General features: G+C 36.2%; 1 protein-coding gene across 1 annotated transcript in view; it reads right to left on the bottom strand.

Annotated features, from left to right (window-relative positions):
• Positions 1-15,397, bottom strand: part of OTOGL (otogelin like) — an 81,766-nt gene that overhangs the window by 18,637 nt on the left and 47,732 nt on the right. The window contains 12 exon segments of the mRNA XM_072399013.1: positions 776-883; positions 1,893-1,994; positions 3,067-3,279; positions 4,762-4,947; positions 6,855-6,996; positions 7,517-7,731; positions 8,219-8,408; positions 10,479-10,571; positions 10,703-10,726; positions 11,916-12,058; positions 12,908-13,085; positions 14,738-15,363. Of these exon segments, the coding sequence (XP_072255114.1) occupies positions 776-883; positions 1,893-1,994; positions 3,067-3,279; positions 4,762-4,947; positions 6,855-6,996; positions 7,517-7,731; positions 8,219-8,408; positions 10,479-10,571; positions 10,703-10,726; positions 11,916-12,058; positions 12,908-13,085; positions 14,738-15,363 (2,220 nt within the window).

Here is a 15,397-nt window from a genome sequence, read left to right as displayed (position 1 = left end):
CCCCATGTCTGCCTGAGTTTCCCCCGTGTACTCCACATTCCAAAATCATGCAGTTAGGTTAATTGGTTTTCCCCCAAAATTGACCTTAGACTACATTAATGACATATGACTATGCTAGGGACATTAGATTGTGAGCTCCTTTGAGGGACAGTTAGGGACACGAATATTGACTTTCTGCAGCACTGCGTAATATGTCGGCACTATATAAATACTGTGTAATAATAATAATGGCCTATTTACAAACAAGTCATGGTCAGGTCTAGAAAACAGTGAGAAGGGCCTCAGCACCAACTGAACATATTACGTATCAATGTGCCAGTAAGCCCCAGGGAGCCTGCAGAAATTGTATTTCCATTGTATTTCCCATTAGTACCATCTCCATTGTTATTACCATATTAGTACATAAAACTTTAGGTATTTGTAGTAAATATATTCAAGTTCATATATACATTCCTAGATTTAATTCTTGCTATTGAGTAAAAACTCTAAATGCTAGACCAGGGGTCTTCTATTCCAGTTCCTTAGGGCCTGGATCCACATACATTTTATGTTTTTCTCAAATAACAGTACATGTGGTAGGAAATGGTTTACAGAGAAAATAAATGACTCTGTTTAACAAAAATGGTTCGGTATGTGGCCCTTGAGGACTGGAGTTGAGGACCCCAGCTGTAGAAGAATATCTGTAGGTACTTCTTATTTGATATGATTGATGGTATATTAGGAATAGCCAAACAAATGATTAAAACTAATGAAAGTATAGATATTCTGTGCTTACCACAGATATAGCTGAAGCAGCATGGATCTTCATCTCTTACTTGGACTGCAATCTGATCTGCCTTGCATTCAGGGCGTGAAACTACTGGGCAGGCAGATGGGTCACACGCTGTTAAAGGGAAATTGGAATTTTTTGTAAATATGCACAATTAAAACAAAGCAGTATTCCATCAATTGTAATCAAGACTTTTTCTCCATTGAACTGTGCCTTCATGGTATAAATTAGGTTTTTATTGTGATATTTATTTCTTATCCTAGACTTCTAAAATAGACATAAAGGGTCAATTTACAATAGATTTTTTTTTTTTTGTTGCATTATTAATACAAAATGCTGTGTCCAAATTATTTGCAAAATTGTTCCAAAATTACACAGTATTTTGACACTAGTGTTTGCATGTTGTGTTTCTGATTTTCTCCCACACCACAAAAAACATGCAGGTGGAGGTAATAGGCTTCCCCTCAAAAATTGTCCTTAGTATGTGACGTATGACTATGGCAGGGACATTGGCTTTTGAGCCCCTTTGAGGGACAGTTAGTGGCATGACTATGGACTTTGTACATTGCTGCATAATAAGTGGGTGCTATATAAATACAAGATAATATTAAAATTGTTTGTCAAAGATGGTTAGCAAATTATCATAGAGGTGATCACAGGTTCCATATTAGATGTCCACTAAAGAGAGGGGAAGAAACATGAAAGTACTTATTAGCTAAATACACATTTACAAAAAAAATTAAAATAGATTAAAATATGACAAATAAAAAAGATTCTTAGTCTGTTCCCAGCAAAAGCAACAAGTATATGATGGGTGGTGTGTTTCAAAGCATACAGCAGTGAGGTTGTGGAGGTTGTGGTAGTGAGAAGTTCAGTACCAACCACAGCCATATGCTGACACATGTTCAAACATTGGTCAATTAGGAACCAGGGCAGCAGTGGGACTGGCCCAGTGACTGGCAAGGTGCCAGATTTCTGAATGAGCTCTAAAAAGTTTTAGCCCCCATTCAGTGGCAAAAAATATAAGTAATTAAACTAGCAATTACATTAACTAATTATAATAAATGTGAGTTTTTGATCTACTGTGGAGTTAATTCTGACAATAATGAACAGAAATACTCACCACAGTGAAACTGAGGGCAGCAGGTTCCTGGTATATAGTCTGCAACTAGTCTCTCCCCAGTCTTACAGGTTACAGGTCTTTCACACAAGGATATATTACATTCTAAAAGAATATAATATTGAAAAAAAAAACTATAGATTAACACAAAATATTGTCTCATTACATACAACACAAAGATACAACATAAGCTATACAACAACAATCAAGGAACAAAACAATACCATGCATGTGGGTATGTATATAAATGTATACAGATTCAAGGAAATTGCTGACAGTAAGTGTTTTTCTGCAGTAGAAGCTTATAAGGGGACACATTAAAGATAAGACATCCCTGTGCGGCTGATACCTTGTCTCAAACGCTGGGGAGATTCTAGTGGCTAATCTACCAATACCTTTGTTATATTAGCACATATAAAAATACATAATAACACATTTAAAACAAAATAAACATATAAAAATGTAAAAGTCATATCAAAAAACAAAAATGTATTATATTCATTTTATTCCAATGCTTATACATTATTATTACTTTGCTTTTTTTAAGATTTCCCTTACTTTCTCAAAAACAGGACAAGGCTAGGGAAACCCCCGGCTTGTTCTTTATAGCATAGATAGGGGCGGTATGTAGTCCTCAGAGATAAATTAAGTTATCAGCTGCCAAGATCAAATAGTATTTTGTACACTTTACAAATTTAACAAAATGCTTTTATTGGTATATTTTTATTTGAATATACTAGGGAAGTGTGTATTGCTGTCTGTGTTCCCATAAAGCAAATTATCCCATAAAGAAAGCTGATTTTTTTGGCAATAATCACATATATTAGTATACAAGAAGTTCATACAATTCATTTAGGATAGGTAAATACAAAGAATAGGGTAAAGCGTCATCCCCTTTAAGCATTCATGGGGAAAATTACCGATTATCTATAGAAAGGTTGATCTGATAGGTCAACCCCATTAGGTATTCATGGGAAAAGTGACCTTTTTCCTATACAGAAATTTTGAAATGGAAATGGAGAGTGTCATTTAAAATACTGTGCCTAAAAATAAGAAGCAATTGAAAAAAATGAGCAGACATGATGGATCAATTAGCCTTTTTCTGCCGACACTCATTTATATTTCTATGCTTGTAATTTAGTAATACAGAGTTTGTGCTCTTTTTGGATCTACATACCACACACTTTCTTTGGGCAGCATGATCCTTCTTCAATAATGCTGATAAGAGTCTCTCCCTCCTGATCACATGTTGGTACTGGTACCTCACTGCATTCATGTTCTAGGGATACTATACTGCCATTCTCCAGGCATTTTGACAAACAACATTTGCTGACAGATGAATGCCATACTTCTCCTGGTGAGCGTGGGTTACCTTCATTATCAGTGCAAGCTAAGATAAGAAACAGCCTATGATTAATGGCAAAGCATACTTTAACATTTGGCCATTGTACTACATTATTTGACCAAACACACCATAGCTGGTACAGCATTGGATCAAACTGAATCATTTTTGTTTGAATATCCAAATGACATTAGGTCAGCTCTGAGCATGAGTAAAATCTTGACAGCAATCAACCTAATAGCAACTTTATACCAAGCTCCAAAATAAACCAAACCATAAATATACCAAGCATAAAATGAGAGTCTATTATCTTAAATCAAGTGATTTCATATTCAATATTTTAAACCTATTCATTAATATGTATCATTTAATGAGCCCACATACTGGAAGGAATAACCTTAAAATTACATATTTATGCATACCTTAAGTTATTGAGGATAATTGCCTATAAGTGGTTATAGATGTGCTGGTAACAATTTAACAATATTTATAACTACACTTTGGGGAAATTTACCCTTGACATTTCCCTATTTTGACCTTTCAAGCTTTCACATTCCTCCTATTTATTACAGTGGTTTATGTTTTCAAAAAGATTCCCCCAACTTCTATTCTTGAAACAGAAAAGGTTACTCTGTTTTCTGTATTTATTTTGTTACTTGGTTAATGTAGATCTGTAGACACTGCAACTAACAAGATAATTTCAAACTTTGATTTTTTGGCTCTTAACAGATCTGAACATTCATCAATCCCACCAGGAATACAATTCCACATTCTTTCATACTTAGTGGGGTGGATTGTGATATAGTTCCATATATGTTCCATAAGAAATTTGTAAAATAATACATGGCACACATGGGGGTCTATTTATAAAGCAGTGATATCTAATATTCCCTGAAACATTCCCTAGGAATGTAGGAAATCGATTACTGCCATTGAAGCACATGGACCTGGAAGATTTTCTACCAGGGAATGTTTCAGGGAATGCCAGATTCACAGCTTTATCAATAGGGACGGCTTTATCAATATCTTTCATAAAAGGTGTTCAGTTAGGACCAGTGTCTAAAGTACACTAAAGTAATTTATTTATTATTCATACAACATGTTTTGGTAAAGCAAGTATTTAGAGTTACATTACAAGACTTACAAGTTTTTAATGCAGAAGATGTGTTCTTAAACACATGTACTGCAGGATCTTTGCTGCCTTTCATATACAGAAATCCTAATATACCAAAGTAATGGTATCTAAAAGTCTGGAATGGTTACCAATCAGATTCAAATATGTCATGAATGTACCATTCTGACTAGTGAAGCCTCAGGCAAAAAAAGAGTTCCATAAGACTGCTTTTAAAGAGAACCATGTATAGAGCTGTGTTATTTATGTTTTTATCAGATTACACAGAGTTAGGATTAAGGAAATCCAAGAAGATTGTCTGCCTTTAGCACGGTTGGTTGAATAGCATTGCTAGTTCACTAAGTTTCCTTTTCAGATTTAAGTAGCAGGTGCTAGAGGTACTTTAAGAAACACAATACCGCATTTTTCTTCGGGGATGCAAAGTTCAGAATCTGTTCTGTGGAGAATGGTCCCTTTTTTGCAGACACAATCTTCCCTTAAGTAGGAGCATGGTGACTCTTCATAGTACCACTTGTTTAAGCACGTTTTGGCAGCACATGGCTGCACACATGGCTGGTATTCCTTTCCCTCTGGACAGGTCAGTGCTACAAAAAACAAAAGGTAATACAATTATATTCATTGTTTGCATTGTACAAAATAGTTTTACAAAATGTATTGGAGATGTCTGTGAGTGGGACTCCCAGGGTTGTGTCCAGATCTGTTGGCCTAAACAGACTTGCACTATTCCAGTTACATATGGACTCTGAAAGGGTTAAACAGTGTAAGGAGGCTGGATTTATATCTATATAGTTGCAGCTCAAAGTCACCCAGGACCCAGGAGCCAGGAGGACCTCCAATGTAAAGTATATAAAGTAAATATATTTATCCAATGTAAATATTAGAGCTTGATTTGATGCCCAGATTTAAAGGGAGTTGTTGACCACATATGAAACAGGACAACTTTCTACTGACCACCAAAGTAAAAAGGATAAATGGCTGTGACCACCAGTGTAAAGAGAAGAAATGCCACTGATCAAAATGATAACTACTGTTAGGGAGGGGATACTTATCACCAATGTAAGAGGGGCAAAGTGACTACAAAACATCATTGTTATAGAGACATACATACGAAGGGGTGCTGAGAAGTTTCTGGCTTTGCCCCCTTCCAGATGAAAAAGAAAAATGAGTGTGGGGTCATATGACAGCCTAATATCTTAGTATGTAACTGTGCAAATATCGGGTCTTTGCGATTCCTAAAACTCTTTTTTCTTTTAGTGAGAAGCTGTGATGGCAGAGGCACAAGCAAGTTTCACATCGTTGGAGTTACGGGCAGTCATGAAGTTTTTGTTTCTACAGAGAAAGTCAGCAAAGGACATTCACACTGAGATGTCACAAACACTGGGGGAGAAGTATCCTTCCTACAGCACTGTCAAAACCTGGATATCTCATTTCAAGACGGGCATTTGACCGTTGAAGATGAGGCCCTGCAGTGGGCGCCCCCCAACCTTAACTGACCCGGCAACCTGCGATGCTGTCCATGAGCTGATTATTAAGGACCAGGGAATATCCGCAAAAAAGATAGCCCAGATACTTGACATTTTACGTGAGCATGTTGTGTTTGTTAGCACCACCATCCTTGACATGCACAAGCTGTCAGCGAAGAGGGTACCGAAATGTTTAAACAGTGATCAGAAGAAGTAATGAGTTGAAGCAAAAGCCTTTTGGCCCTTTTTGAATCTGCATAGAACTTTTTGGCTAGGCTAGTGACTGAGGATGAAACCTGGCTCCACATCCATGAACCTGAAACCAAGGAACAGTCAAAGGAATGGCGCCACAGCGGGTCCCTGCTGCCAAAGAAGTTCCGAATCCAGAATTCGTCCAAATAAGTCATGGCGTCTATTTTCTAAGAACAAAGAGGGTATTCTGTTGGTGGACTACCTACCTCAGGGCTCTAGTATCACTGGACAGTAGTATGCTAACCTCCCGGACCAGCTGAAGGAGGCAATTAGGACGAAATGACGTGGAAAATTAACCAAGGGGATATTTTTTTTTTCAGGACAATGCACCTGCGCACAAGTTCATCGTTGTGGCTGCCAAATTGAACACCCCGGGTTTCCAAGTGGTCCACCATCCCCTCTACTCACCTGACCTGGGCCCTTCGGACTATTATCTATTCCCAAATTTAAAGAAACATCTGAATGGGCAACGTTTTGAGGACATTTCTGGCACCAAAGATGCTGCTGAGAGCTGGTTTGCGGCCCAACCAAAGGACTTTTATTTGAACAGTCTAGAAAAGCTGCAACTACGCTGCAACTAGTGCATCAGTCTCAGGGGGTAATAAGTTGAATAAATGTGTTATTTCTGGCTTTCTGGGATTTCTTCTTTCTTGGCAAAGCCAGGAACTTCTCAGCACCCCCTCGTACATACAGACCAGTGACCAGTCTCTGCAACAGATTGCCCCGCTACAGTAAACATTTATAATTCAAGATAACAATAAAGCAGTAGAACTTACAGCAGTAATCTTTGGTTCTCCATCGAATGCAGATATTGTGTTTGCTGCACAATGCTACATAGGCAGAAAGAGCATCACATTCATAGTTTAGGAAATAAGTGTTGTTGATCCACATCTTCTCACAAAAATCTTGAGGAGAAACCTAAAATATCACAGCCTTAAGCAAATCAACCATCAAGTTTCAAAAATAACTGTAAGGCGTAGAGAAGAAGATGGTACTGAGGCTAGCTTTCAGACCTTGCACCACTAGGTTTCCAGGTCTGAATATCAGCTGGATTTAAATAACATAATGGTAAGATAAAAGTGGAGAAGATGAAAGAAAACCTGCCCCCTTTTCAACATTACATCTTGAACCAAGAGCTAAAAAAGTAGTAAGAACTTATCCTCCTAGGAACTTGGTCATTAGTGTATAGACTATATAGGTAAAACTGTCATTATAAAGCATACTGGTGCATCACTATACAAAAGAATGTGTGGGTGCACGTGTTCCTCCCCAAGCAGCTCTGCCACGTCATTCATTGTCTGTTTGGCTATGCAGAAATTCTCCTGAGGAAAACACTAAAACTTCTTTAATATTATCTTCTCCTTTCTTATGCCATGAGTGATTTACAGAATGACGAGGCAATAAAGATGTGAAAGTCATGTAATACAATTGTACATACCTTCCGGTGGCATGGGGCAAATACTTTTTTGTTCAGTAACTCCATGCAGTAAGTACAGTTATCTTCTGTGCAGTTCCTTACAGGACGCCTTGTAGTAACATCAATTGATTTCTCAATCTCCCAGCTTTTTATAAATGCTTCAATATCCTCTTTATTTGTTACAATGGTCCTGTTTTGCATCTTTAAATCATCACTTGGATCACCATTGCATATTCCTTTAACATAGAAAAGGTAAACTATCCTAATGCATTTTTGCTTTAAAATTTAGAAGGCATGATAGCAGCATAGGGTTCAACAAATCATTCTGCCAAATAAACATTGATGATTCATAGCACTATGTACAAACATACAGTATGATTGTACCAATGTACCATGGAGAACAAGAGTACCAGTCTCTATAATGTGGACAATTTATTTAATGTTTCAGCAGGTTAATTAACCTTAATTATTGCTGAATATTCATTCAAAAAATCCATTCCAGGTCTGCTGTATCCCAGGTTCTCCCATGATAATCTATCCTTTCTTGTCTTGAATAAATAAATCAGACCCAATGTTGTGTTTCTGCCTGTTTAATTCTTCTAGAAACCACACAGAATATTCAGAAGAATGAAGCAGGAAATAGTCAATTTATATGTATGCAGACATTTTACCATTGAATGTCATGGAAAATCCCCAAATCTATCTCTTTCATGTGCTACTTACCACAAAGGCCTTCTGTTTTGGTGGTTTGATTGGAATGCAGGCCGTACTGTATGTCTATAATACCAGTAACATGAGTCCATTTAATGCTGATGCCTGCTGGGGTGTTGATGACATACATGGCCCCAGTGTCCTGGATACATAGACCTTGCTTTGAGAAAGGTAAAGGTTGAGATACTGAATTCACTTCTACCTGAAACAACAGCAAGATATTCATAAAAAAGTTACTAGTGAACAACAAAATACAATCATTTATTTAATAAATTTGGTATTATAGCTCCTGCATTTCAATCCATTGGTTAAAAAGTATCAATTTAAAATCCAACTAAAAGAGATAAAGGCAACCTACTACCAACAGTTTTTTAAATGGGTCACACCCAAGTGATAATAAGTGATAATGCTTGACATTATCACTAATATATCCAATGTATTGTGTGGCTATAATTAAAAGAAGGTAGCTCAATATTCATAGCTATACTTTTTTTTAAATGAATATGTCTCTTTTTAGGTTATTTTTATATATGTTTAAGACAATGGGCCTGATTTATTTAAGCTTTCTGAGGCTGGAGAGGACACACTTTTATCAGTGAAGCTGGGTGATCGAACAAACCTGGAATGTATTTCTTTAAAGTCAATTGCTATTTGCTAGTGAATATTATGAATCCTGGACCAGATCCATTCTAGGTTTGTTGGATCACCCAGCTTTACTGATGAAAGTGTGTTCTCTCCAGCCTTGGAAAGCTTTATTAATTTTTTTATACATTTTAGGTAAACCTTCCTTTAGAGAATGATGTCTTGGTTAAAATGGTCAACCACTGGCTTAGATACATCACACTTTTTCCTAGGTAAGTGACTCAAAGTATTTCAGAAAGATGGTCAGGATGACAGCCAGGTAGCCAGCTTTTGAAAAACATAAGAGACGGCAGCATTTCTATTTTATATTTATTTTAACAGCTGTTAATCAACCTAAAATGTAATTGAACCACTAATTCAACTGTTTTTCAAAACACATTTAAGGTATGCCTCTTGTGATAGTTGTCAAGTTACCAGTGTGCATATGTCTGCTCTTAACTAAAATTTCCTGGCTGATGCCTTTGTATAACACATGTGCATCACCGCAAGTAAAATAAAATATATTTTTAGAAACTAATGGCAAGGTTTTCCCCAGGTTTCTTAATTTAATATTAGTATTATTATTATTATTATTATTATTATTATTATTATTAATAATAATAATAATAATAATAATGTTTTGTAAAAGATCATACTGATATCTAACTGAAACCTGAAAAACTGTCACAAACCTGAATAATAAGGACTACAGCCCAAGGTCGTACTACAGATCGTAGGTTTTCTTTATTATAAAGCTCATTTTACGTGTTATTATCTGACTGTATACTCTTCTATAAATTTACTACAACTATGTAATATTTGGATCTAATCTAACTATTCAATCATGCTACTAGCCTACTAGTCACATTATAACATGTATGATAAACTATAAACACTTGAGGACCTTAGGTGCAGTACATGTACACCCTAAAAAAAATTCCACATATTTCCTAAGCCCTGATCTTCTCTTCCTGGTGCTATTTTTTCCCCTTTCATTACCAGCATTTCCCTTCTGTCAAAATGACAGCCTGGAATTGCTAGATAATACATACATAAAAAGAGTAAAAGCTACTGACATGTGACATTTGCAGATACTGTTTATCATGTATTAATTACATTGTATGTCTAATTTAATTAATATATAGATCAAAAGTGATCTAATCCTGGATCATATGTCAGATAAAGAAACCTTACAAGAAAACAAACATGTTTTAAATATAATCTTCATCCTACACCCCTTCCATGTTTGAATTTATATTTGTCTTTTGCATTTTTACCAATTAATATTTAAATCTTTTGAGGTTTTGTTTTAAATCTTTTGCAGGTTTTGATGTGAGAAATTAAAAAAAAATCAATTGTATATACACTCTTTAATACAGGGCCAAAAATGTATGTTTACAGATTACAGAAAATAAAATACTTTTGCAGATTAATATTGTCAAATTAAAGCTTAGCGTAGAAATTACTTTGGTTAAAGATGAGATTTACCCCCACCTCCTACAGCCCCACTAGCCTCTCTAAAACGACTTGAATATGATGAAGAAATCTTTCAATAGAAAAAAAAGAACTTAGCCTTCAAATACATACTACAGCTAACAAATCAAGGAAGCATACATAGTTCATAAGTGCAGAGCAGTCAGTTTGTACTCACCCTCCTTTCTAAGCGATTTATAAGCACTTGAAAATTTGCTGTTGTTACATTTAGCTTTTTGAAGCACAGCCCTGAAGTACCTCCAGCTGCAACCTACAACAATTAGGAAAAACATGACAACATTGGAAACAAGCTTGAAGGCCAGTGCATGGCCTTTTATGAAGTTATATAAAGTAATATGTTTGTGTTGTATAAAAACATGTGCACAATGTTGGATCACGTACCAGCTTCCTTATTGAATTAACACTCTAGAAAATAAAAATGAATATGTGTTAGTAAAAAAAATTGCAGTACTAAAACATTATAAATAAAGGTGCTGCCTGTCTCCCTGATAATGACATGTGAAACATCTTGGTACTCTCTTTGGATAGAGATGATTTAAAGTGTAACTTAAAGGAAATCTATATGGCTATGCATACATATTAAACATAACTGGTGATTTATAAGTATTTGATTCACTCAAATATCTGCATGAACATCAGTTTCGTGAATAGAGAATTATACAATTCGGAAACCCCAACAATTTTGATTCAGAAATTATATTGAGAGACAGAGAAAACACAAATATAAATCGCTATTCTAATAGTTATCAGTTTGTCTGTTTAATTGTTTAGCCAAATAGATGTTTCAATAACAAAGTTTAGCATTACAAGTACAAAACAAACAAAATAGTATTTTGGTGTACCATATTCAATGCAAAACTACTCAATAATTTGTTATAAGTTTATAAATTATAGGTGAAAAACCCTGGTGTATAAACTTTTTGAATTAAGACATTGGCCCTGATTTATTAAAGCTTTCCAAGTCTGGAGATGAGACACTTTCATCAGTGAAGCTGGGTGATCCAACAAACCTGGAATAGATGTGCTATTTGCTACCAAATGTTTTGAATCTTGGACCAGATCCATTCCAGGTTTGCTGGATCACCCAGCTTCACTGATGAAAGTGTATCCTCTCCAGCCTTGGAGACCTTTAATAAATCAGGCCAATTGTGTTGTCTCTGTACTTAAAGCTAAAGTTCATGATATTTTTTCATATGGCCCCCCAGGTATTGTAAAATAAAAGCAGTAAAGACTGTAAAATAGGACCCAGCACATTACATGACTATTTGACCTACTTAGAAACTATATGTAGAAAAATCAAAATATTGCTGGGGGGCTTAACGGTAAGAGATGAAGGGTTATTTTGTGGTAGGCGGTTGAGCCAAGGGTTGTACTTTGAATAAAGTATTGTTGGGCTGTGTATATCCATATTTGTATCAGTTACTCAGATTGTTCAAATGGGTCAACATGAATAAAAAGAGGTTATCAATACCATCCTCATTACTCCCTGACAGGTTTTTTTTTGCAGAGAATGCTAGCTGCAGAATAGGCATTATAAATTAAAATCAGTACATATATACATTAACACGATGAACATCTATATCATCACACTTACCAGGCTTGGAGGACATTTTTCAATATGGGCTACAATAGTTTCTTTTGGAAGCCTGACTAAGATGTAGGGTGCCGCATTATAAAGTGCAATATTATTTCCATCAAATGTGATAATGCTCAGCTCTGATAACACAGAGCACTGACCTAAGAAACGACATTTATTTATTATTACATTCATTAATAAAAATGTGTGCAATTTCACATAAAGCCACATCTAGCTTATATGTTTTTAGAGTCATGGCATAAATCATTCAGATGATTTCAGAAAACTCATCCATAATGTACACATGTGCAATAAATATCGTTAGAAAGGATCTTTCATGATCCTTTCCAATGACTAAGGACTGCATGATGCATGAACGAGTACTGTATATACAGCACCATTCTGCTGTATGGAGAGGGGAGGGGGAGAAAGATGGAACGGCACCCTGCTGTACTCTCTCCCCCTTCACTTTCAGTATGATCATTTGTTGTCCATCGCCCATGTATCTGCCAGGACGGTCATTCAAATGATGGACGACGAGCGCTGTACACGTGTCAGATTCTCGTCTGATATCGGCCCTGAGCCCATTATTGGACGTGAACAATTGCACGTGTGCACCTAGCCTTAGCTCGCTGTGTTTAGCTACATAGAGTTTTGTATCAGCAAAGCTAGTCTTTATGTCATTATTATTAATATTATTATTATTATTATTATTATTATTAATAAACAGTATCTATATAGCACCAACATATTATGTAGTGCTGTACATAAAACAGGTTCTCTCAGTACATGCTTCTTTAAAAAAATAAAAAAAAAAAGTGGCAAAAATCATAAGGAGCTAAAGTCTTCTAGCTGAAACATTCATGGCATTGTTAGTTAGATAGGCATGTATGGTTTTATCATTATAAAATTAATTATTTTATATTAAAGAGAGCATTAATTATTTTGCTCTCTATTGTTCACGTAAACCATGGTTTAAATAAAAGTGAAAATGCTGGAAAATTACTCACATGGACATTCCCATTCTGGGCAGCAGCTATCAGTATTCACTTGGACAGGCATTCCACGGAAGCCACAGTCAGGTTTCTCCACATTTTTGTGACAATTACTTGATACGTTGTACAGCATCCAGCCCATATTTATGCAAACATACTGGCTACATGGATCCAGTGGTTCAATGTATCTTGGCTATAAAGACAGACCGGAACCAATGAGTTATTTGTGTTAGGTAGGGTAATATATTATGTGTACAACTTGAAAATCATCTTTTCTTTTTAACTCAAAACTATGAAAAACCTTCTCAATTCCTGAAAATGTCCAATAAGTCAAATGCATTCCATAGCATTGACTCCTCCACTTATTTGAGCTATGCCAGCTGTAATAATAGAGGCAAAATGTGACCCTGACAGGCTGTAAAATCATATATTTAATGCTAACTCCAAGAAGTACTACAGGCTTCATTGGGGTCACAGTGTTGCATGGTAGAAGGTATACTACATTAAATTTGAACTCCAAGCACAGATAACCAGACCAATTAATTCTGTAAAATATTTAGTAGAAAACTATTACATTACACACATTTTGCTTGGTTTTGGAGTAGAAAAAAGATTAGAACCCCTTTAAGGTTTTTAATTGCTGTTTCCCTGTTATAGAGGCTTTTGGTTACATTTTGGTTACTGTGTCTCTAGGAAATTCCTTCTGTAGCTAAAAGTATAACAGCCCCAAAACAGGTACTACAACTCTTTACCTAAAAATAGAAGTTACAATATTATTTCAAGATATAGTTACAAAAGAATAATACAGAGGATCCAATCGCTTAATCTTCAAAAATGTCAGGCAGAGGGCAAACAACTAGATACCAAGTTGCATGTGGTCTCCCTGGAGATGGTATTTTCCATTGCTGACTTAACGTACTTTGTTGTGCTGTAGTTAGCAAACCAGAGCTGGGTTTACCTTTCTGTTTTCTAGAGGTCACTCCTAGCTCAAGGTTTCATTGCCTTTAACGCCTACTGTTGAGGTATGCCAACAGGCAAGAAGGGAAGAGACAGTCATATGGGAGGAATGTTTGTTCTCCTTACCCAATCAGGGTGGGAGATGAACAGTGAGGAAAGATTTGAAATAGGGAGCGCCAAGGGGTTCTTATACGTCAAAGTCAGCATACAAGGTTGGACCTGGCAGAGCATGTTCTGTCCTAAACTATAAAAGGTCCTCTCCAGGAGAAAATGGCTGCCATTATGGAGCATATTCCAAGTTGATTTTTCTGATGATGTGCTCAGTGGAGGACCAAATATCGGCTTTGTTACACTGCAAGAAGGACTAAAGATAAAGTGATTTTAGTGATTATAAAAATGCTGTTTTTAGGTACTCAGCATCTCAAATCCTTTCTCACAATATCCACTGGTCAATAAAACTCTAGAAATAGTAAGTAACTGTGACCTGAGTCAATCCGTTTTCCTGGTACAGAAACTCACACCACTCATTTCCCAGGATTGTGCTGTACTATTCTTTCTCCCAATGCCCTTTCGACAGTGATATTTGTAAACCACAGTACTGCCAGGTATATATAAAATGGGATCCTTCCCCCTTTTACCCATAGTGCAATGCTTGCTGTCTGATTGGCCAGTCACCACACTCACTTTACTTGAACATGGAACTTGGGAGTTCATAGCTTTTTGTGAAGGAAGAAGTTTGACTGTTGCAATGCAGATCAGAGAGGCAGGGATGTATGGAAATTATACATATTCACACCTCGTTGATTGTTATCAAGTGAACCCCTTATTTTGCCCAGTCTATGCACAATGCAGACACATATCAGGAAACAATGAAGATAAAGTACTTACCATACATTCTGAAGGACTGCTTGTTTGCAACATTGTCCCAAATGAGTAATAGTCTGATGATCCTGTAAGATTCATTAATAACTCAGTAGCTGTTGCAGATATTAGTGACTCAGTAGTAGAAGATGGCATTGAATAAAATGATTCATAAGTTACATTTGTGTGCATTGTAACTGTTGTTGGTTCTGTAAAGTTCAAGGAATCCAGAATCTCTTTTGGCTGTGTGGACATTTCAGCCACTGTCCTATTTCTAGCTGAAGTTGTATCTATTTCTTTAGTAATAGTGCTAGCACTTTTCACTGTGTCAAACTTTTCCTTTTTTGATGTCATTGGGATATGAGTAGTATTGAGATAGGGTTCTTTACTAGTTTCATGCTGAGTTACAGCTTCAAATGTTGTCTCATTCAAAGCAGAAACCACGGTAGAGGCAGGAGTGACTTCTGTAGTGGTTGTCATCATTGTAAATGTAAATGGTGTCTCCAAGTGCTTAACACTAGTAGCATACATTGTAGAAATGTGTGTAGTTGTATACGTTATTTCTGAAGGCACAGAAGATGTGGTACTAGTAGTTGTATCTGTTATTACTGAATGCACAGAAGATGTGGTACTAGTAGTTGTATCTGTTATTTCTGAAGGCACAGAAGATGTGGTACTAGTAGTTGT

This window comes from Pyxicephalus adspersus, chromosome 2, assembly GCF_032062135.1.
Source record: "Pyxicephalus adspersus chromosome 2, UCB_Pads_2.0, whole genome shotgun sequence".
Taxonomy (NCBI): domain Eukaryota; kingdom Metazoa; phylum Chordata; class Amphibia; order Anura; family Pyxicephalidae; genus Pyxicephalus; species Pyxicephalus adspersus.
Note: the sequence above shows the minus strand (reverse complement) of the source record. Positions and strands in the feature narration are given on the sequence as shown.